Genomic DNA, 26,434 nt, shown 5'->3' on the forward strand with positions numbered 1-26,434 from the left:
GTACGATAAAACTTTATAATGATAGACATTTTACGAATCGAAGTTACTGTAATAAATTTACATCGCATGTATGAAAATATATTGCCTACTGCATGAATCACGCGAATTACAGACACTCGATAAGTAAAATTCAATGACTTCGATTTTAATAATTTCCTGTCAATATTCAGGTCTATAGTTAAATCTCCAGTCTGATACTAGACAATGGAAGGAGTAGATTGTAAAATAAATAAAGGATTTTATATCAAAGTATTGAATGCATTTATTAAACATGGAAATATTGGCATTTGTTTAGTGGTGGATCCTGAGAGTGGTGGATCCAGTGCCGGGCGTACACTCCCTTGCAAGAAATATTCCCCCAAACACTATATACAATATACATTCTGTCTTATTTCATCGGAATTCAGTCGTTGTGTGTGGGGGGGTGGGGTGGGGGGGGGGGGGGGTGGGGGGCTCTATCAGGTTTCATGAGCTTACCGGTAGTCTTTTATGCAAGACTTGGAAATCGTCAACAATCATCGTTGAAACATCCTCACAAAATTTGTGTGGAGAGTATTTAATCACAAAACCTTGTGCGGGATCTTAATCACAAAACCTTGACTTGAGAGAATGTTGTCGGAGATGCATGAATACTCATGGTTGATTTTTAAGCGTTCATCAACCGCTGACAAACGGCAGATGATCAATACGCATGGACGTATTGACTGGTCCATATAGATCTATATAACGCCTTGATAGGATTAGTTCGCGCTAAGAACACACGTAACGTAAACTGTGCTAGGTAAGCAAGTATAACTTATTCCAGAGGCGGATCCAGGAATTCTGAGAGGGGAGGGGTTCTACCATTGATTTTGGTATTCAAATGGGTGGGTGGGTTTCCACCTTCAAAATGCTTTATTTTTACTTTCTTTTTTTTTTTACCGAAATTTTCTGACAAAAGGGAGTGAGGCTCCAATTCTCGGAACCCCCCCCCCCTCCATCTGGATCCACCACTGTATTCTATTGTCAATTGATTTCATCTTCATACATACTATTTGTCAAATTCGTGAATTAAAGAAGTCGGAAAATAGTTTTGGAGTTTTTCAGTCCACACTACATGCAACGCAGAGTTTGCTAAGCTTAAAATTCCTGTTACACAAGGAATACTGTTCTACTGAATGTAAGAAGAAAATGATGATTTTCTAGTGCATATTTATGATGGAGTGACGTTTATGGTGGTTGTGCGCAAGCGCAAGACAAAAATATTATTAGAAACATCATGAGAGTTACGGTATATAGTCGTACTGAACGGTGATTTCATGTTAAACATAAAATTTAACTCCCCTTCTTTTGCTCAAAGTGGTTTTCTTTATTTACCGTGTTTAATTACGCCAGACTGTCTGTATCGCTCACAGGGGCTAAGCCCGTTTTGGGCCCGAACTCTGTGATACCATAGATATATAGATGGTATCACAGAGTTCGGGCCCAAAACGGGCTTAGCCCCTGTGGTATCGCTAAATGTGTCCCGTCAACAGCTAGCTGCAATAATGTAGCCCTATCCAAATTTTTTTTATTCTGACGTTTTCGGGATAAGGCTACAAATACAATTCCATAGGATCTCCGTAATGGTGCAAAATAATTTATGAATAACCGATAATAAACGCTGTGTATTAGTCCCAAATGTTGTTTACACCAAAAGGAGTACCAACTTTGTGCTCGGGCATGTCCAATAAAGGTGTTTTTCATTAAATATAATGTACAGCATGCAAAATTCTTCGTCTGCTCCGCCATGCCTGTTATCGCGAGATATCGTAGGTGGATCTAATGAAAAACCTAAACATTGACAATCAGCGCGAAAATGTAGTTACTCGAGCCACTTCGACAAAGAAAGGATAATCATGTTGTTGCAGAAAGAATTTGCACTCTGCTGTTCGGTTTTTAACTTGATATTAAATTCAAACCTTTTCAATACCGACGAAATAGCTTTCGCCTCCATACTTGTCCATTGATGTAAATACTACCTTATATGGCATATGCAAATGACTTGACAATCGGAAGTTTATACTTCAGTACATCAAACATGTCGCACAAATATGAATCGAGAAATTGGAATTTATCGAAATTGTTGAAAACGGTAGAATAGAGCCTCACAAATCTTAAGTTGCAGGTTGTAAATTTATATATTGACTAAGAAACATAGAATATCATTTTATTTACGTAAAGAAAGTCAGGAAATGTTTAGAATGAGCGCAAATGTTGCGGGAGTGATTCACTCCCGCATTTGCACCATTACGGAGATCCTAAGGAGTTGTAGCCCTCTCCCTTAAAAAAAAAAAAAAAAAAAAAAAATCAGAGGGCTACATTATTGCAGCTAGTCAACAGCCTGCTGGCCGTGCATTCTTTCACGTTAACTTTAGTTGTTCACGTGCAACGTCACGTGATCATAAATATTTCGAAATGGGGTGTTCACTATCCGACTTGGAGAATACATGATTAAATAGGAGCTTGGTTACTTTTTAATCCGATTGAGTTAAATTGCATAATTTGCAGAAAGTGTATAAATTATATAGCTTGATATGAAGTACATGCTTTTTATTACTTCGGTGATATCCGAAGAATACGGATATAATGAAATTCAGGGGACCGACCTGAATTGTTCATTATATCCAAAGTTCAATATAACCAATGCTGAGATATACAAATATTGCTACCGGGGGATTTATTTTAACTTCAATATAACAGATATTTCAAAATAACCGACTTCAATATAAGTGGAGTGGACTGTATATAGATTTAAAGTAGAAATATGAACTCAGTTGTAGGTATCCAACGAATGTAGTGCAATTTTATTGAAATTATATCTTGAAACGGCAAACTTACAGCTCAACTTTATGATAAACGGGATGACTTAAGCTTCTCCATCGTCAACTTCCCATATTTATGTAGCAATATTCCATTATCACCTGTATATGGTGTTTATGTCTCTCTATTTGATAACCAAGAGCTTATTCTACATATGATCAGTTTTTAAATCGAGACAAGCTACTAATAGATAAGTTGATGTTACAGGAGTTTCAATATTCTCGTTTAACCAAAGTCAAATTTTTGCAAATATCATGGTCGTTATAATTATCTAATTTACATATATAACATGCCATTGGGTAAAATGCTGCCTGTCTGACGTGTTTCAATTGAGACCGTTCTTTACACACAGATTTTGACTACGGATTACTCCCTTTACACGATTGAGATGTAAGGCTGATGGCGGGTGTGACCGCTTGACAGGGGATTCTTATTCCTATTAGGCTCTTATATGTCTAGGGGTCCGTGTTTGTCGTACTCTTAATTTTGTATTCTTTATAGGAGTTATGAGATTAATCATGTTCGTTATATCATCACCTTTTCATATTTTGATCGACTCTCTTGTAAACTTCGATACGCGATCTTATAATTTGTTCGAGCACTATCAAGTTCCTGTGGTTAGAGTTAGACATCGGACTTCAGTAGTAGCCACAAGCACTCGATGTATTAAATATCCATTAATAAAAAAAAGTTCTATTCAACAGTTTGTTTTGTAGGAAGACATTTTTTTAAAATCATAGATATTTAAAACGTCGAGTGCCTGGGGTAGTAGCTGCTAATTAATGTTCGTATGATATAGACTATGCTTACATGCTATGAGGATTGAACTCCGGACTTTGGGCACGATGAGTCTAGCGCCCTGTCGATCAAGCCTGTAACATTGCTATTTACATGTATTGAAGTGCCCCGACTCTCGCGGAGTTCCAACACCTGAGAGACGAAGTTCTGACTGGGAGATCATCCTCACCTAACAGAAGTACCCGGGTCCTAACGCTAGCCGTAATAGGAAGAGTGACTAGACCGTGAATCGAACTCTCTCTCTCTCTCTCTCTCTCTCTCTCTCTCTCTCTCTCTCTCTCTCTCTCTCTCTCATTTTCTTTTGTATACTGTAAGAAATGTTTCATGTATTGTTTAAGGTAGACCCGAGATTCATCATCTACAAAAACACGGGACACCCACCCAACCCCCTCCGAGAAATGTGTGACTGGTTTTACGTTGTCAGCTTTACTACGATGTGCTTAGAATTCCGAAATTTCAAATACATATATATCACATGTATATCACTGTCAGCTAATTCTGAATTTCACTATAAGTCGAACGTGGTAGTGTTCAAAATGGGATATATGACCTTCCTACCAGTTCAAGCGATCAGTTAATCCTTTAGCCCGGTAAAACACTGAACTGACATGCTAAAAGTTCCGGGTTCGACACACTATAGAAGATTGAGTTGTATTTGGTACCTATACTGGGAATCAATGTGAAGGGAAGAGGAATGATTCAAAACTATGTGTTGAGAATCGAACCCTAGATCTGTTACGACATTCTAGCTCTACCGACTGAGGTGAAAAGTTGTCTTATATACAGAGCTAATAGAAAGACCATAATTATATAAGCACTAAAGCATGAGAGAGAGAGAGAGAGAGAGAGAATGGGACGGCATGGCCCGTGGACATTGTCCTGGTAGCTCAGTGGGTAGAACAGTTGACCAATAAGCCAAGGGTTGCCGGTTCGATTCACGGCCTAGTCACTCTTCCTATTACACTTATAACTCGCATTAGGACCCGACTACTTTCTGTTAGCTGTGAGTGATCTGCCAGCCAGAGTTATCTCACAGATCAGAACTAGCAGAAAGAAACCATAATTATATTAGCACTAAAGCATTGAAGAGAGAGAGAGAGGGAGAGAAAGATGAAAGAAGTACAAATACTGTCTGAATAATAGATACAGCGTGACGGGATGCCAACCTCCTTAACTTGGATTGTCTGCTCAGTAACATTGATTGACCTTCATTAAATACTGATTAAACTGATTTCCATCTTTTATTCTTCATCACGCTATCAACACATTGAAGTTTTAGTCCCATAACGAAGCAGCTTCGATTTTGCACACTCAGCGTCCTTTGCATGTAACGTAAAAAAAAAAAAAAAATAAAAATCCATAAGGTATCATAAGTTGCTTTAAGGTATATTCTGTCCAGGGTATTTGTGATTAATAGCTAAACAGGTGATGCTGAAAATTAGATATTATACTCGGAAATATTACCCCCATCTCTACATGGAGATCCAATTAGTTGTAGTCGCCACGCGAGGTGCGCTCACTGTTGTACCCCAACGGACTTTCTGTAGTAGAATAGATCGAAATTCCTTGTCAGAATTAAAACTCTTCGGTGACAATTCCTGGTCATTATTACGCTTAAGGACACTTGATGCAAACAAAACAGCGGATGCATGGGTTGATATTATGTATAAAAAAAAAAAAAAAAAAAAAAAAAAAAATTTAGGAGAAGGGGTGGGATTGGTTTGGTTGTAAAGATAAGGAACTTGTAAATTTTCCATGATCGATGTTCAAAATTTGAAATATATAATTTCTCCCTATAGAACTCTATCACAGGCACTCGACGTGTTAAATATCTATAATAAAAAAAAATTGCCTTCCTGTAAACGTTTACAGGAAGACATTTTTTGGAACTAGTTCAAATGTTGTGATTTATCAATGTGGTTGATATATTTTTCCAAACAGAACACCATTTCTTAAAAAAGTTAATTAATTTACTCGAAATTTAAAAATTTAATATTTTCGCCAATAATTTAAAAGTTTGATCTCTAACACCCACTTTTTAAAGTTCCCTTTTAAATTTGAAGACAATACCTTGAAAATTATGTGAAATTTTAGAAATTGACAACAATCCTATCCTTATGTCCTTTTAAGTTCTCAGATTTGATATCATGAATTTTTTCGTATATCAAGTGCAAAAAGGTCATTATCTATTTCCATTACTAGTATTAAACTGTTTTATCTGTATTATTAGAGGACAGGATTGTGTATCTATTTTATGTATTGATTCTTATGTTGTGTTGACACCATCAGATAAAACAAATATAATAGAATAAATCTTGAGTCAATTTTAAGTGCAAAATGGTCGTGTTTAGATCACTGTAGTTCAATAACAAGCATTGTGACACCAGTTTTTCTTTTTAATTTCCTAATTCTCCTTCAATGTAGAAATCAAAAATGCACTTCCCCAAAAAATTGACAATTACTCCAAATTTCAGGTGCGAACCTCTTTAAAGATCTCTTCAAATAATTAATGATAGCATTAATTATTCTGCTGAATTGATGTTACCCGTATCTACTCGAACTCGCTTGCAAGCTTCCGCAAATGATATACATAAAATAGGTTTGAATGATAATAATACATATATTACTTCCATGGAAGACATCAATATTTTATCTGTTCTGTTATTTCCAATAAGATTTGCATCTGAATTTCATCAAATGGAATCTCCGATAGGCAAACATGAACGTGAATAAGCATTTCGTTAGAAATTTCAAGAGATCAAAAAACATCTTAACTACATATGCATTTCTAATTTCAGTTGTAATGGGACTGTCTAGGGTAATCCCGTACATTTTATATTGAGGTCCAAAAGGGTAACAAGTTCAGCGTGTAGAAATCATTAAATTCTGTTGTGATTGATTATGTACAAAATAAGAAACATTACAATATCAAATTCAAGGAATTGTGATATTTACCACGATAGTCTGTTACAGTTACAGAGGTGTCATGGTCGCAGAATTCAGCCCCAGTCCTTAAATAAGCCCTGTAAAAAGGGTTATGATAACTAGTGATGATTATTTTTCAAAAGGGTTTATTTTGAGTTATTTTGGACTTTAGGTGTATACATTTAGAGAGATTTTCAATACACACACCCTAAATTAAATCAACTAATGTAGGTTATTTTAAAGGAGAGTGGGGGGGGGGGGGGGGGTGTCCTGAACCTAACCCAAACACCTGTGCGAACAGAAATCTTGTTGGATGATAATTCCTTAAATCATAATCATTTTTCTGAACATTTCAAGAATAATTTTCAAAAGTCATCAAATTATGGGTGCCATGAAATTTTTTTTTCTTCGGGTATTCAAACAATTTTTACATTTATTTCACGATAAGTAAGAATATGAGACATTTTTTTCTGAAAACTTTTATGAAATATTCACAAGCATTATTGGAAGGAAGCTGGCAGTTGGAGTATGTATTTGTCGGTGGTTTTATTATAATTTGTATATACATGTATTTTTAAAAATCATGAAAACAAAGCAATAGGCCTATATAAAATCTATACTCATAACATATATATAGACCTATGTATCAGTATAAACTGAAAAAAATATCATTGGGCAATTTCTTTTCTCTTCTTTTTTTATAATGAGAAAGTGTTCATTTCAATATTGCTAGAGAGAGAGAAAGATAGATAGAGAGAGAGAGAGAGAGAGAGAGAGAGAGAGAGAGAGAGAGAGAGAGAGAGAGAGAGAGAGAGAGCTTTGGTTTACGTTTTTATCCGAAAAGTATTTTTTTTTTAGACTTAGAGTTATTCATCTTACTTTGTTTACAAATGGCGACCGAACAAACGAATTTGGAGGATGCAGCACATGTTCACGCTGCTACAGAACAAATTCACGAGGCTTCTTATTTATTTGTTAAAGTATTAGGAAGAGGCGCATTTGGCGAAGCTGTTCTATATCGGAAAACGGAGGTAAATCACCTCATAGACATCTGTGGGGCGAGTAACATAGTGTAAATTGACTTACATCACAGGAGTTCGATATTTTATAAATAAAGTCAATAAAATTCACTTATTGACCAAGCCATGAGCTATGTGTTAGCGTAGCAAATGCTAACGCATACCTCATGGCTTGGTCAATCAAGTGATTCAGAATTTTATTGACTTTATTGATAAAATTTCGAACTCCAGTGCTTACATGTAACACCGATAGAGCAAAACGCCCATGGCTCGGACATTTCTACTTTCACTTTCACTCAACAGGCTCTCTACTTCCTATCAAAACTCTTATTGGCCAACAATGATTCAAAATGACTTTCAGAATACTTTTTGATATGCACAAACATTTACGGTGACTATGAAGTGTCCTACTTGTTAGAAAATGACATGCAGAATATTTACCTGGCATGGTTCAAACATTATTACGCATGTTCAAACACTTCAACCTATATTTGGAGACGTTGAAAATGAAGCTCGTTTAATTATGCATCTAATGGTTATTATGATAAGAGCAAAGAAAGTGGTGCTTTTCAATCGTTATGTGATAAATATATATTTTAAAACATTTTCAATTAATTTGTTTTGCATAGTGACTTTTGAGATGAGCAAAGACTCTTAACATCTTGCAACACGACTGTGGCTGAGAGCCTTTAGACATTTCATCTTCCTATTCATTTAACATGAATTTATAATACAGTCGACTTTTAATGTTTTATAAAACCATTATATTATGACATCATATTTAGGTTCCTTGTTTTTTCAAACCAAGTGTAGCAGTCAGATGGGTTTGATTGCCAGTGGCCAGATAGCTCAGTTGGTAGAGCACCTGATCAGAGATCATAGTTGCCAACTTCCAACATGTAAAGAGGGTCTGACCCTTTCTGGAAAGCAAAAAATGCTTAAAGGCATTCACAATATATTTACTACAATTATATGTGTTATAAGTGTTTATATTTCAAAAATATTTACAACAGAAATGTGTGTATTGTTTCCTATTTTATTGAAGAGAAGCAGTGTAACTGGCAGTGGCACATTTTGAATTTTTCAAGACTAATAGAGAATTTACAAAGCAGGACACAGACATGATAAGAGGGCATTTATGGTTTCATTGTTTAGTTCAGATCTGAATTCAGTGTGTATTTTCTTTGCAATATCAATCAACATTCGAAGATGATAGCAAAAATGATGTCAGTGGTTAGATAACTTTTGTGTAGAAGTATTTTTTTAATTGCATGATTTTGTATTTTGAAATGTTTTGTCAGATAATTTTTAGTTCAGACCCAAATGTGATTTATACAACAGACAGCTTCATGCTGTCCTTTATAACTTTTTTTTTTACCCATGAATTCGTTTTCTTAGAATTTGTGGTAGGTACACAAGTATCGTTTTCTTTTTGTTGGTGTGTCTGCTGGCTTCAACGCCCATCTCTTCTGGGTGGAAGCCATTTTACATAATGACTTCAATCCCCGATTTTGTCAAAATAACTCGCAGTCTCACAGATAATTGTTGACACCTGCTTGATAATTTCTGTGGAAACGAGGGGATTATTTATAAATAATTCCTCGTTTCCACAGAAATTACTACTTTGATAACTTATCTGTAATGTACATTACGTAGATCCAAGCTTGTGTTGCAAACTGGAAATCACACACATGAACTGCTTTACAAAACCAAACCTGGAAATCAGATTAAAGGTATGACCCACCGGATCATAAAAAATAATTGAGTTATTAGTAGAAAAATGGAGTGTAACCCAACAAAATCAGGTTAGTTGGCAATTATGAGAGATTCAGGGGGCCTGGGTTTAAATCCTGGTCTGGTCTGTTGCATTTTCTTCCTTCCGGTTACATTTGGTGCCTTTGACCACCCCTGGACATGCAGGTGAAAGTCCTACCGGGGCAAAAAATAACTGGGTTGTGTGTCTTTGAGGACGAAGACATTTAGGGAGGCAGGAATGTAGTGGTCAGCTGGGTTTGATCACCGGTGGCCAGCAGCTTAATTGGTAGAGCACCTGACTAGAGATTCAGGGGGCCAGGGTTCGAATCCTAGTCTGGTCTGTTGCATTTTCTCCCTTCTGGTTACACAAGCAATTATCAACAACAAATTGAACAAAAGTATGAGAAAACTTGTTTGTAGTTCTTTTCAAACAATTAATTTTATCACAATGACCTTTAATTTTCCAAATCCCTTTTGGGTAATTAATCCCTGTCATTTTTCAGCAGATCACGTGACTTACATGGAGTGAACTTAGCTGGCTATAAATTCATAATGAACAAAATGAATGTAATATAATGATCAAAATCACATTGCTGAGGCTTTTTACTCTGAAGAAGGCTAATGATTTTTTGAAATTCAATTGATTTATGAATGCCTTTTTACAGAGGATGTGACCAGAATAGGCTAGGATCAGCATAAGGACCAAAGTTTTACTTGGCAATGTCTCTCACAAAAATTATTGAATAGCTCAAGAATTTTTATTTTCATTGAATGTCTGTTTTTTCTTCTCCTTCTCTTCCTTTTTTCATTGGTCTCCTTGCAATCAAATATACAAACAAAATCAGGATACCAGCAGAATATGGACTGCTGGCAAATCATTTTCACCAGTGTCAAGAGTTTTCAGGAGAGGGCATTCTAAGTTTTAAGAACTTGTGCTCAATCCATTTGTTATAACATCCAGACAATAAAATATGTTCAAATCAAATCAAGAGTTTTCATTAGGGAATTGAATGTTTCAAGTGCAAACATCATCCTGCTCATCCATCATCACCAAGTATACATGTAACAAAAAAAAAAGAAGAAGATGTAATTCGATGAGAATAGTGTTTCCAGTTAAGGTACATTAATCTAATAGAGGCTGCTTATTCAGAGGGAAAATTGTTTTGTTTTTAAAAATAGATCAGAACTGTATTGCAGAAAAATTAGTGCTAATTTCATATTTGAGCAGTTACTGTAACAAACCATTACCTGGCATATAGTCTGTTGTTTGGATATTTTCTGGGTTGTTCACCGGAACATTCTCATTGGATTCCTTACCTACATGATAATTCACTGAATCAAATAGGGGTGAAACAGAAATATTCAAAATCTGTGTTTTCAGTTGATATTATTTATAGTAGTTTAACTCGAGTTGTGGCCAGGTGTGAAAGTTTGATGGATTGAAGGCTTAAGGTACTGCTTTAGGGTTGAAGTGAAAAATTTCAGTTACTGCAAATCCAGTTACGCTTTTTGAGTGCACATTTTTTTATTTCATTCCAAACACTAGTGAACATGGCCAGTTTTTGACACTGGTTGCTCAACATTTTTTTTTCCATTTTACTTTCAAAGGTTTAAAGAATGTCCTTTTAAATGTACCTATTATTAATTTCAAAATCATATCAGAACAATTTTAATTGTCTTGCACTATGAATTAATTTTTTTTTTATTAGAATAATACAGATAATTGGTATTGTCAAAGGTAAAAATATTCTATGACGTGAAGTATATATATACATGTTAGATTTAAAATGATAAGTTTAAAAAAAAAAAAAAAAATATTCTGACATGTTTTGTACTAATTGTGAGGTTGTTCTTTGCATACTGATTTTGACTATGGACTACTCTGTTTACCTGATCAAGAGATAGGGCTCAAAGGGTGTGTGACCGGTCAACAGGGGATGCTTATTCGTAGGCACATGATCCGGGCACTCTGGTGTATTCAGGGGTCTGTGTTTGCCCTACTCTCGGTTTGTCTTCTTTATAGGATTTATAATTTATGAGATTGATCACTGTTAGTTATCTTCAGTTTTTATTTTGACAAAACATTTCAGTATTGAGGAAGTTGCCTGCCCAGTGGTTGTAACCAGTTTTAGGTGTGTGTTCTACAAATAAAATATACAGAGCAAACAATACTTGGACCTGCTTAGTACATTTTGTCAGAGACACACCCACAGTGGGGTCATGTGGTGTCAGAGACACACCCACAATGGGGTCATGTGGTCTGTTGTTGGAATTTCAGAATCTTAACACTATTTTTAGGTCACCTGAACCGAAGGTTCAAGTGAGATTTTCTGATCGCTTTTTGTCCGTCGTCTGTCTGTCCGTCTGTCTGTCTGTTAAACTTTTCACATTTTCGACTTCTCCAGAACCACTGGGCCAATTTCAACCAAACATGGCCAAAAGCATCCTTGGGTGAAGGGCTTTCAAGTTTCTTCAAATGAAGGACCATGTCCCTTTCAAAGGGGAGATAATCACAAAAATGCAAAAATAGGGTGGGGTAATTTAAAAAACTTCTTCTCAAGAACCACTGGGCCAGAAGAGCTGAAATTTACCTGAAAGCTTCCTGACATATTGCAGATTCAAGTTTGTTCAAATCATGGCCCCCGGTGGTAGGATGGGGCCACAATAGGGGATCAAAGTTTTACATACAAATATATAAGGAAAAACTTTAAAAATCTTCTTCTCAAGAACCACAAAGCCAGAAAAGCTGAGATTTACATGAAAGCTTCCTGACATAATGCAGATTCAAGTTTGTTCAAATCATGGGCCCTTGGAGTTGGATGGGGCCACAATAGGGGATCAAAGTTTTACATACAAATATATAGGAAAAATCTTTAAAAATCTTCTTCTCAAGAACCACTGAGTCAGAAAAGCTGATTTTTACATGAAAGCTTCCTGACATAATGCAGATTCAAGTTTGTTCAAATCATGGGCCCTTAGGGTTGGATGCCCGGGGCCACAAGGGGGATCAAAGTTTTACATACAAATATATAGTTAAAATCTTTTTCTCAAGAACCACTGAGCCAGAAAAGCTGATTTTTTCATGAAAACTTTCTGACATAGTGCAGATTCAAGTTTGTTCAAATCATGGCCCCCGGGGGTAGGATGGGGCCACAAGGGGGGATCAAAGTTTTACATACAAATATATAGGGAAAAACTTCTTCTCAAGAACCACTAAGCCAGAAAAGCTGAGATTTACATGAAAGCTTCCTGACATAATACAGATTCAAGTTTGTTCAAATCATGGGCTCCGGGGGTTGGATGGGGCCACAATAGGGGATCAAAGTTTTACATACAAATATATAGGAAAAATCTTCTTCTCAAGAACTACTGAGCCAGAAAAGCTGATTTTTACATGAAAACTCTCTGACATAGTGCAGATTCAAGTTTGTTCAAATCATGGCCCCCGGGGGTAGGATGGGGCCACAAGGGGGGATCAAAGTTTTACATACAAATATATTGTTAAAATCTTTTTCTCAATAACCACTGAGTCAGAAAAGCTGATTTTTACAAGAAAACTTTCTGACATAGTGCAGATTCAAGTTTGTTCAAATCATGGCCCCCGGGGGATAGGATGGGGCCACAAGTAGGGGGGGGGGGTCAAAGTTTTACATACAAATATAGGAAAAAGCTTTAAAAATCTTCTTCTCAAGAACCATTGGGCCAAAGATGTTGAGATTTACATGAAAGCTTTCTGACATAGTGTAGATTCAAGTTTGCAAAGGTTAGTTTGGGCCATAATAGGGACTAAGGTTTTACATGCAAATATATATGGAAAGTCTTCAGATATGGGCCAAGGTGACTCAGGTGAGCGATGTGACCCATGGGCCTCTTGTAGTTTTGCCTTTTAAAATAATTTTGCTGCCCACTGGCATTCCCACAAGCGATGAGTGTTCCTTTGAACAAGCTGTAACATGCATGTACATTCTCTTCTCTCTCTCTCTCTTAGTTCAAATGCCTCATGGCACACTTGCTGCAACTGTCCAGAGAACCAACTTTATGGAGAATAAAATGGGATAGATGTCTTTTTACATTCTTGCCCAGAGAACTACAGTTATGCATCTACTTGTGAATCAACTCCACATAAATGTTTTGTCTTTAATACAATATAACATACCAAACCTTTGAAATAGATAAGATGCATGCAGCTAATGAGAGAGAGAGAGAGAGAGAGAGATAGATAGAGAGAGAGATAGAGAGAGAGTACTCATACTCAATACTGATCACAAAATGTTTCAGATTTTTTAATTCAAGGAAATTAAGTAGCAGTATGATTGCTTCTTATAGTAAGATTTGATTGCAACTAAGTTATCTTGTTGACTACAACTGCCCGCCCCTCCAATTTGCTCACACTATGCACATGAGCAGCTCATGTTATAGAACTAATTTGATTTTGTATATGTGAGCCTCATGTGCAATTTAACATGCAAATTAGGTAGAATACTCATATGAGCAAAATTTTGCACACAAACATATTCCTATTCAATTATGCTCTCAAAATATCATGTGAAGAAATTTGCTCACAAAATGCTCATGTGAGGAAATTTGCTCACAAAATGCTCATGTGAGGACTCACTAGTGCACATGAGCCACATGAGAAACAAATGTTCGCCTCGGTGTCGGACAGTGCTATCATCTACATGTACCCCTGTGGGGCTAAGTGTAAGTAGTTATAAGTACTATTCCCGTCAAACACCCATTTGTTTTGTCTGGTTTGAATGAAATGCACATTTATATCAAAATACTTTATCAAATTATAAAAAATTGCATGATAAAGCTATTTAGCTTTTTAAAATCTTAAGAGACGGTGACAAACTTCTCCCTCTGCCTGTCTCTCTTTCACTCTCTCTCTGTGTACTAAATGGCAGAAAGTAAGGTGGAGCAAAGTAAAAAAGCATTTTCTCATTACAAGGTACAGTTTATTCATACCAGTCAACAGATTTCACCTTTCAGACATTGTTTATTTTATCCAGGAGAGTTTTAATAAGTCTAATTACTTTTACTTTGGGAAATATCTCAACGTTGAATATTGTTGTATTCTAGGACAGCAGTTTGGTAGTATGGAAAGAAATCAATCTTAGTCGGCTATCGGAACGGGAGAAGAAAGACGCGCTTGGGGAGGTGGACATCCTTTCCATGTTAAACCACGCCAACATCATTACGTACTACAACCACTTTCTTGACGAGGGGACTCTGCTGATAGAAGTAGAGTATGCTAATGGTAAGGTATTGTATATTTCTAGGGCCGATCGAAACAATGTGCCGCTCTTTTCATGATGAATATCATTATACAACAATTGTGATATGGTCATCTTTGATAATCAATACGTTGTGATTAAGTTTGGTGTGAAAAAAAAATCAATACAATTGACATATTGAAACATATCAACTTATTTTAATTAGAACGTTTTCATCGTGAACACTGAACTTTTATTAAAAAGTAAAATAAAAAGATGACATTTACTAACAGCATTATTTGTCTCTAATTTTGACAGTTATCTTAAAACCTATGGTATATAGATAATTAATGAGTTTGTATATGAATTAATCTTTTCTTTTTAGGTACATGTATGCTAAAAAATATTAGAAAATCATCAATTGGGGTCACTGTAAATAATAATTGGAATGAGATACATAAGAACCTTTTTATTCAAATGTTACAAATTTTCAAAAATAATTTTCATATTGTCCATGCTTTCTAGGTATAAACCTGCTCCCAGAGTTGACAATTTAGAAGATTTTCCTGGAGACTGGAAACATTGTAACATTTTATTCCAGAACATAAATCAATATTGGGGTCCCCTATTCTGACTTTTTGTTTGGGACTATATCTCTGACAGCATAGAAATTATTGAATGTCACATCTGTAGCGGTCAGCCGGGTTCGATCGCCAGTGGCCAGATAGCTCAGTTGGTAGAGCACCTGACTAGAGATTCAAGGGGCCCGGGTTCAAATCCCGGTCTGGTCCGTTGCATTTTCTCTCTTCCTGTTACATTTGGTGCCGTAGACCAGCCCCTGGAACTGACAGGTGAAAATGCCTGCCAGGGGATTAAGATCCTGGGTTGATGAATTCAGGTGTGAAGACATTTAAGGAGGGAGGAATGTAGCGGTCAGCCGGGTTTGATCACCTGTGGCCAGATAGCTCAGTTGGTAGAGCACCTGACTAGAGATTCAGGGGGCCCGGGTTCGAATCCTGGTCTGGTCCGTTGCATTTTCTCCCTTCCTGTTACACTTCTTTATTTGAAGAATGTTCAAATGTTATGGCTGAAAATGCATATTGTCCACCCTATTCCTTTATATATTTTTCTGTGTCTTTAAAACCTAAATATTTTTTCGCAGTGGAGCACTAATCAGCTGAGGATTCCATCATTACATTGTTCAGTAATCCTGGAAATGAAGGGCCAAATCACTCTAATTGTATAGAAAGAGTTTGCAGTGTATTGAGTCTCATTAACACATTTCACTTTGACGATAAGCTGAGCCATATTTGATTACTTTTGTCAATCTGTTCACTTCTGTGGTACATCAGATTTGGTAACTTTATTACAAGCCTTTATGTTGAGGGACAGAAATGGGCTATTTTTATCAAGTCATTCATTTATGGGTTTATTGATTTTGATGGGTTCCAAGAGAGTGATAAATACTTATAAATCATACAAGCACTTGTCCGAGTCAATCACATCGTTAGAATACCACACCGCATATTATTGGATTCCTGCATTACATGTATATTGTATTTTCAAATAAGAATTGATAATCTCCCTTAGCTCTCTCTCTCTCTCTCTCTCTCTCTCTCTCTCTCTCTCTCTCTCTCTCTCTCTCTCTCTCTCTCCATAAAAAATATACACACATTTGTAGTATAGTTTTAGTGATAGTTTATCTATTGTTGTTTTAGTATATTGCTCTTTTCGATGTAACTTTTTTTTATCCTGAAGAATAGACAGGCTGTGACAAAATTTCAACAATATCATTTTCTCCTTACATTGTAGATTCTTTTATCTGAAAATGGGATTTTTCATGATTAATTGTAATTAGTGAGGAATGTCATTAGGATGTGTGCTTTCGTTACAAAATCACAATACTTTTATCAACATATATACATGTAAAAAAGAAAAATAACTGCATATTTAACTTATGATACAGATGAATATGAACAAAACTTTTGTGCTAGGGTGGGAAGGGAAGTATACCAGAAGAACATTTACCTCATGTAACGGACAGAGCGATATCTGTTTGTATATTGTTTTACGTCCCATTGGAGAATTTTCCCCATGTGTAACGGACATAACAACATCTGTATGTATATTGTTTTACTTCCCATTGGAGAACTTACCCCACTTGTAACAGACATAGCATTATCTGTTTGTATATTGTTTTACGTCCCATTGGAGAACTTACCCCATGTGTAACGGACATAACAACATCTGTATGTATATTGTTTTACGTCCAATTTTGTTCATGTCCTTCATCACTTTAGTGCTTTATATATACATACCAGAACACATATAATATATACATACCAGAACACATATAATATATACATACCAGAACACATATAATATATACATACCAGAACACATATGATATATACATACCAGAACACATTGATATATACATACCAGAACACATATGATATATACATACCAGAACACATATAATATATACATACCAGAACAGATATAATATATACATACCAGAACACATATGATATATACATACCAGAACACATTGATATATACATACCAGAACACATATGATATATACATACCAGAACACATATAATATATACATACCAGAACACATATGATATATACATACCAGAACACATATAATATATACATACCAGAACACATATGATATATATACATACCAGAACACATATAATATATACATACCAAAACACATATAATATATACATACCAGAACACATATGATATATACATACCAGAACACGTATAATATATACATACCAGAACACATATAATATATACATACCAGAACACATATAATATATACATACCAGAACACATATAATATATACATACCAAAACACATATAATATATACATACCAGAACACATATAATATATACATACCAGAACACATAGAATATATACATACCAGAACAGATATAATATATACATACCAGAACACATATATACATACCAGAACACATATAATATATACATACCAGAACAGATATAATATATACATACCAGAACACATATAATATATACATACCAAAACACATATAATATATACATACCAGAACACATATAATATATACATACCAGAACACATATGATATATACATACCAGAACACATTGATATATACATACCAGAACACATATGATATATACATACCAGAACACATATAATATATACATACCAGAACAGATATAATATATACATACCAGAACACATATGATATATACATACCAGAACACATTGATATATACATACCAGAACACATATGATATATACATACCAGAACACATATAATATATACATACCAGAACACATATGATATATACATACCAGAACACATATAATATATACATACCAGAACACATATGATATATATACATACCAGAACACATATAATATATACATACCAAAACACATATAATATATACATACCAGAACACATATGATATATACATACCAGAACACGTATAATATATACATACCAGAACACATATAATATATACATACCAGAACACATATAATATATACATACCAGAACACATATAATATATACATACCAAAACACATATAATATATACATACCAGAACACATATAATATATACATACCAGAACACATAGAATATATACATACCAGAACAGATATAATATATACATACCAGAACACATATATACATACCAGAACACATATAATATATACATACCAGAACAGATATAATATATACATACCAGAACACATATGATATATACATACCAGAACACATATGATATATACATACCAGAACACATATAATATATACATACCAGAACACATATAATATATACATACCAGAACACATATAATATATACATACCAAAACACATATAATATATACATACCAAAACACATATAATATATACATACCAGAACACATATAATATATACATACCAAAACACATATAATATATACATACCAAAACACATATAATATATACATACCAGAACACATATAATATATACATACCAGAACACATAGAATATATACATACCAGAACAGATATAATATATACATACCAGAACACATATATACATACCAGAACACATATAATATATACATACCAGAACAGATATAATATATACATACCAGAACACATATGATATATACATACCAGAACACATATGATATATACATACCAGAACACATATAATATATACATACCAGAACACATATATACATACCAGAACACATATAATATATACATACCAGAACACATATAATATATACATACCAGAACACATATAATATATACATACCAGAACACATATAATATATACATACCAGAACACATAGAATATATACATACCAGAACAGATATAATATATACATACCAGAACACATATAATATATACATACCAGAACACATATAATATATACATACCAGAACACATATAATATATACATACCAAAACACATATAATATATACATAACAGAACACATATGATATATACATACCAGAACACATATAATATATACATACCAGAACACATAGAATATATACATACCAGAACACATATAATATATACATACCAGAACACATATGATATATACATACCAGAACACATATGATATATACATACCAGAACACATTGATATATACATACCAGAACACATATGATATATACATACCAGAACACATAGAATATATACATACCAGAACACATATAATATATACATACCAGAACAGATATAATATATACATACCAAAACACATATAATATATACATAACAGAACACATATGATATATACATACCAGAACACATTGATATATACATACCAGAACACATATGATATATACATACCAGAACACATATGATATATACATACCAGAATACATATAATATATACATACCAGAACACGTAGAATATATACATACCAGAACACATATAATATATACATACCAGAACACATATAATATATACATACCAGAACACATATAATATATACATACCAGAACACATATGATATATACATACCAGAACACATATGATATATACATACCAGAACACATATAATATATACATACCAGAACACATATGATATATACATACCAGAACACATATAATATATACATACCAGAACACATATGATATATACATACCAGAACACATATAATATATACATACCAGAATACATATAATATATACATACCAGAACACATAGAATATATACATACCAGAACAGATATAATATATACATACCAGAACACATATAATATATACATACCAGAACAGATATAATTCTGAAAAATAGGCAGGGCAGCTGGATCAGCATTAGTGCTTGACAGGGTTCGAAATTAACTTTTTCAAGCACTAGTCCGTACGGACTAGTCACTATTGATGTTCACTAGTCCGCAAAGCATTTCACTAGTCCGTCCAGTATATCATAAGATGATCTTCATTTTAATCAAACCAAACACATCACAGTTGCAAACAATTCAATTTCTGACACCTACAGAAGAAAAAGAGACCACCATATTTTATCTCGCATTCAAAATCTTCAGAAACATACAATATTAACCTCCAAGTTAATCCTTTTATAAACGTCCATAAGTGCGTTCGAGATCGGCGTTCCTGTTGTTTTGGTGCTCAGATCTTAGAGTCACAGGAGTTCGAAATTTTATCAATAAAGTCAATAAAATTCACTCGATTGACCAAGTCATGAGCTATAGACTATAGTGTTATGAACTACTGTGTTAGAGTTGCGAATGACGAGAACATGTGCGCTAAACGTGCATGTTCTCAGACCACACTACTTGCAATTCTTGCACCTAGAACACGTTCTCGTGATGTGTACTCGGTGTTCGGAATCGGCAGGAATTTGACAATTTGTGCACGTTCGAAGAACGGCAGTCTCGAACGCACTCCATATGTTTGGAAGATCAGACTGTCGTAGTCATGCAAACATTTGACCATGCAGGTAATCAACCATAAGTTCATACATCTAAGAGACTCAGGCAAATATTGCTAGAAATATTTATCAATTCAAGATTGATTTCCGGATTTTCACTAGTCCGTACAGACTAGTGCTATAGAGAGTTCACTAGTCCGACACGTTTTTTACTAGTCTCGGACTTACGGACATGAGTTAATTTCGAACCATGCTTGATGTCAAGAATCGCCATGATCATAGGTTCAACTCGTAGCCCAGCTAAACTTTTTCTCTCTTCTAAGAAGCAGGGTTTACAGATATACTAATGTGTTCTTTTGGTATTTGGCACTTTAGGAGGAAATCTGGCCATGAAAATTGCTCAACACTGTGAAAATCGTGATCTTATCCCAGAAGAGGTAAAAATTGACATCTCTTTGTTTGTTAAAAATATTGACTCTGGGTTAAGTTAATAGTCATTATTATACACCTGTCTTTCGGTGGATGACATCTTGGTATGGCTTTCCTGTCTGTCAGTGTGTTAGCTTTTTTGTGTGTCTGAGTCATATCTTTCACACTGTGAGGCCAAGAACTATCAAACCTGGTCACAGTTTCACAAAGGTTAGTTAACTTGAACTGACTGTTAACTTGACATTCACTTGAACATTTATATAGCGTTAATTAGACGTTAACTGTCAGTTAAATTTAACTAACATTCGTGCAGCTGGTCAGCTAATGCATCTGGGGTGGGTGGGTGGGTGGGTGGGTGGGTTGTGACTCAAAACTAGGTCACTGTGGCCTCATTTTGAAATTTTATGGCTACGTATTGTTAAAATGTGTTCAAATCTTATTTTGTACATTGTAAGGCCTATTCCCACCAAACCTGGTCTGCTGACAGATCTCGGTGTGTGCAAACGTAGATATGTATCAAGTCCATGTAGTTCTAGACGGGTGTATCATGTACCATAGAGGTGCACTTCATTTTACATGTGTAATTTGTAATAAATTCATTGTAATTTGTAATAAATTCATTGTAATTTGTAATAAATTCATTGTAATTTGTAATAAATTCATTGTAATAAATTCATTGTAATTTGTAATAAATTCATTGTAATTTGTAATAAGTGTATTGTAATTTGCAATAAATTCATTGTAATTTGTAATAAATTCATTGTAATTTGTAATAAATTCATTGTAATTTGTAATAAGTGTATTGTAATTTGCAATAAATTCATTGTAATTTGTAATAAATTCATTGTAATTTGTAATAAATTCATTGTAATTTGTAATAAGTGTATTGTAATTTGCAATAAATTCATTGTAATTTGTAATAAATTCATTGTAATTTGTAATAAATTCATTGTAATTTGTAATAAATTCATTGTAATTTGTAATAAAGTCATTGTAACTTGTAATAAAGTCATTGTAATTTGTAATAAAGTCATTGTAATTTGTAATAAATTCATTGTAATTTGTAATAAGTGTATTGTAATTTGCAATAAATTCATTGTAATTTGTATAAATTCATTGTAATTTGTAATAAGTTTATGGTAATTTGTAATAAGTGTATTGTAATTTGCAATAAATTCATTGTAATTTGTATAAATTCATTGTAATTTGTAATAAGTTTATTGTAATTTGTAATAAGTTTATGGTAATTTGTAACAAGTTTATTGTAATTTGTAATAAGTTTATGGTAATTTGTAATAGGTTTATTGTAATTTGTAATAGGTTTATGGTAATTTGTAATAGGTTTATTGTAATTTGTAATAAGTTTATTGTAATTTGTAACAAGTTTATTGTAATTTGTAATAAGTGTATACAGGATTGGTCTTTCCTATGTTAGAGCAAGACTGGCTGAGTTTCTGACTGTGAATAAGGTGATGACTGTGAATAAGGTGATGACTGTGAATAAGATGATGACTGTGAATAAGATGATGACTGTGTGTTTGTGACTGTGAATAAGATGATGACTGTGAGTTTGTGACTGTGAATAAGATGATGACTGTGAATAAGGTGATGACTGTGAATAAGATGATGACTGTGAGTTTGTGACTGTGAATAAGGTGATGACTGTGAATAAGATGATGACTGTGAATAAGGTGATGACTGTGAATAAGATGATGACTGTGAGTTTGTGACTGTGAATAAGGTGATGACTGTGAATAAGATGATGACTGTGAATAAGGTGATGACTGTGAGTTTGTGACTGTGAATAAGGTGATGACTGTGAATAAGATGATGACTGTGAATAAGGTGATGACTGTGAATAAGGTGATGACTGTGAATAAGGTGATGACTGTGAATAAGGTGATGACTGTGAATAAGGTGATGACTGTGAATAAGATGATGACTGTGAATAAGATGATGACTGTGAATAAGGTGATGACTGTGAATAAGGTGATGACTGTGAATAAAGTGATGACTGTGAATAAGGTGATGACTGTGAATAAAGTGATGACTGTGAATAAGATGATGACTGTGAGTTTGTGACTGTGAATAAGGTGATGACTGTGAATAAGATGATGACTGTGAATAAGGTGATGACTGTGAATAAGGTGATGACTGTGAATAAGATGATGACTGTGAATAAGGTGATGACTGTGAATAAGATGATGACTGTGAATAAGATGATGACTGTGAGTTTGTGACTGTGAATAAGGTGATGACTGTGAATAAGGTGATGACTGTGAATAAGATGATGACTGTGAGTTTGTGACTGTGAATAAGGTGATGACTGTGAATAAGATGATGACTGTGAATAAGGTGATGCCTGTGAATAAGATGATGACTGTGAGTTTGTGACTGTGAATAAAGTGATGACTGTGAATAAGATGATGACTGTGAATAAGGTGATGACAGTGTGTTTGTGACTGTGAATAAAGTGATGACTGTGAATAAGGTGATGACTGTGAATAAAGTGATGACTGTGAATAAGGTGATGACTGTGAATAAGATGATGACTGTGAGTTTGTGACTGTGAATAAAGTGATGACTGTGAATAAGATGATGACTGTGAATAAGGTGATGACTGTGAATAAGGTGATGACTGTGAGTTTGTGACTGTGAATAAGGTGATGACTGTGAATAAGGTGATGGCTGTGAATAAGATGATGACTGTGAGTTTGTGACTGTGAATAAGATGATGACTGTGAATAAGGTGATGACTGTGAATAAGATGATGACTGTGAATAAGATGATGACTGTGAATAAGGTGATGTCTGTGAATAAGATGATGACTGTGAATAAGATGATGACTGTGAATAAGGTGATGACTGTGAATAAGGTGATGACTGTGAATAAGATGATGACTGTGAGTTTGTGACTGTGAATAATGTGATGACTTTGTTTTTGACAGCTAGTGTTACATAACGTGATGTTGTATTCTTTGTTTCAGCAAGTGACATGGTATTTGTATCAAACAGCTTCAGCTCTGAAGTACATCCACCAATTTGGCATCATCCATAGGTTTGTATTCTGTAACGTTGTTCACCAAAATTCATGCACTTCAATTCTGCCAAACAGTGACTTGATTTTGAGTCTCGATCAATCAAACATGTGTCTTTGAAAAGCAATTTTTAGCAAGTGTTTGTTTATTGCTAACCTGGATTCTGTAGCAATTCATGACTAGATAATATGAATTTTGAATTTTCTTTGAACTTTTACATTTATAGGATCTCCCCACTCTAGCTGTAATTTGTAGTCCCTTTTTACCACCCTTCTTTTCAAAGAAAAATTGATTTATCTATATTTATACTTCTTGGTAAATATTAAACTCTGATGTATCTCCGGTAAGTGTACCATCCCTTTCCCCCCGGAATATTGGAATTTAATGGTAGAAAACTAAGTTTTAAATGGTTAGCCTTAGTATGAAAACTACAGAATTACTACCCAAGGTCAATACAGGTATATGAGGTAGAAAGGAAACATATAGTTTTTGTAGATTTATATTGTATTTATTTTTATGCATTTCAGCACAAGATATAATTTTCTTGATTACAAAAACGACTTATAACAGAAAAGAGAAATCTGGACAACCTTGTGCTCGATATAAACAAAGGCTTTAAAAACTGGTCATCCAATGAATATCAATAGAGAGTTAACTAAAACAGACAAACACGATTTCAAAAGATGGCATAGCTCCTAATGTTAACAAGAGGTACTGTGAGCAATGCTCACTAAGAATACCCCCCGCTTACCCCAATCTCCCAAAGGGTGTTATTAATAGGTATAAATTACCTCTTTCCTGAGTGTAAAATTTGGTATGCCTTTGTAGAAGAAAATGGAAGATATAGTCCGAACACAAATCCATGGTATAAACCTATGATTTTGACCTTGAGATCAAAGGTCAAGTCATAAAGAGGTCATGAATGTACATGACACATAGTCTCATGGTGATACACCCATGTCTTATGGTATGACTATGTCAAAACCCTATAATCAATTTGACCTTGAGGTCAAAGTTCAAGGTCATATAGAGGTCATGAAGGTACCTGGCACATCGTCTCATGGTGATACACTCATGTGTCAAATATGGTATGCCTATGTCAAAGAACAAAGAAGTCATGGCCCTGACATGAATCCATTGTAAAAACCTTTAATTTTCACCTTGAGGTCAAGGTCATATGGAGGTCATGAAGGTACATGACACATCGTCTCATGGTGATACACTCATGAGTCAAATATGGTATGCCTATGTCAAAGAACAAAGAAGTTATGGCCCGGACACGAATCCATTGTAAAAAAAAACTTTAATTTTGACCTTGGGGTCAAGGTCATATAGAGGTCATGAAGGTACATGACACATCGTCTCATGGTGATACACTCATGAGTCAAATATGGTATGCCTATGTCAAAGAACAAAGAAGTTATGGCCCGGACACGAATCCATTGTAAAAAAAAACCTTTAATTTTGACCTTGGGGTCAAGGTCATATAGAGGTCATGAAGGTACTTGGCACATCGTCTCATGGTGATCCACCTGTGTGCCAAATATGGTATGCCTAAGTCAAAGAACAAAAAAGTTATGACCTGGACACAAATCTGCACAGACGGACAGACAGACAGAGTGATTCCTATATACCCCCCTGAACTTTGTTCAGGGGGGTATAACAAACTTTTAAGTAAAATAAAATGCCAAACTTCTAAGTTTAGGTATTAATGAACATCTTGAGGCATTGTAAATTGCATAATTCAAACTTTGATGTTTTACTAAATCATCGGGGGCCATATGTCACAGCTAAAGTGTGGATTTCCTTTGCAGTTTATGTTTGTTTCTCTATGCACATCTCTGGTACCTACAACAGATTCTGAGTGACTGCTATTTTCATTTCTTTGAATATTTTTATACAGGGCACACATCTGTATTTCTTGATGCCATACAACCACTGTCTCTCAGGTTTTTTATTTCTTCTTTTCATGTTATTTTCATTTGTTGCATCTATATGTACGTGTCTATGTTTTGTACAAGCTTACAATGCTTTTGCATTTTTAAAATCTTTTTTTTTTTCCGAGGAGAAGAGGTGCACAAAAATGAATTATCTTGTCACGTATTATAAAAATAAATTTTTATCAAAATTGTTTACTGACCAGCTATGAGATTTTAGGTCCAAATGAGGAAATTATCAAAAATGAGATTTTTGCAACAACAACAACAACAAAAATGACAAAACACAATCTGAAGTCAATACTAAACAAGTTTAATGACAATGTTTGTGTCAATACATTTCCTTGGAAGTATATCATACAGTTGTCTTTACCAACAGTTACCATAGAAAACATTTTCTTTAGATTAGTGTTACTTAACACAGTAAGTGATCTGGTCAAAGAGTTTCTGATATTAAATTCTGTTAAAATAGTTTGTTTTAACACCATTTTAATCTGTAATGAAGCAAATCAATAAAGTCTTTTTTGTACACTTCTATCAACACACATATATTCTAT

General features: G+C 34.4%; 1 protein-coding gene across 3 annotated transcripts in view; it reads left to right on the forward strand.

The window, feature by feature from the left end:
• Positions 1-7,445: 7,445 nt before the first annotated feature.
• The window catches only part of LOC125650767 (serine/threonine-protein kinase Nek9-like), a 42,367-nt gene continuing 23,378 nt past the window's right edge, over positions 7,446-26,434 (forward strand). For 2 of the 3 annotated variants that reach the window (XM_048879294.2, XM_048879295.2), the window contains exons 1-4: positions 7,446-7,595; positions 14,421-14,598; positions 20,850-20,911; positions 23,890-23,960. In XM_048879294.2, the coding sequence (XP_048735251.1) occupies positions 7,455-7,595; positions 14,421-14,598; positions 20,850-20,911; positions 23,890-23,960 (452 nt within the window). In that variant the 5' untranslated portion in view covers positions 7,446-7,454. Of the gene's footprint in view, positions 7,596-14,420; positions 14,599-20,849; positions 20,912-23,887; positions 23,961-25,843; positions 25,890-26,434 lie in introns of those variants that run through there. The other variant, XM_048879296.2, reaches the window with a different exon arrangement.

Source organism: Ostrea edulis, chromosome 5 (genome assembly GCF_947568905.1).
Source record: "Ostrea edulis chromosome 5, xbOstEdul1.1, whole genome shotgun sequence".
Lineage (NCBI taxonomy): Eukaryota > Metazoa > Mollusca > Bivalvia > Ostreida > Ostreidae > Ostrea > Ostrea edulis.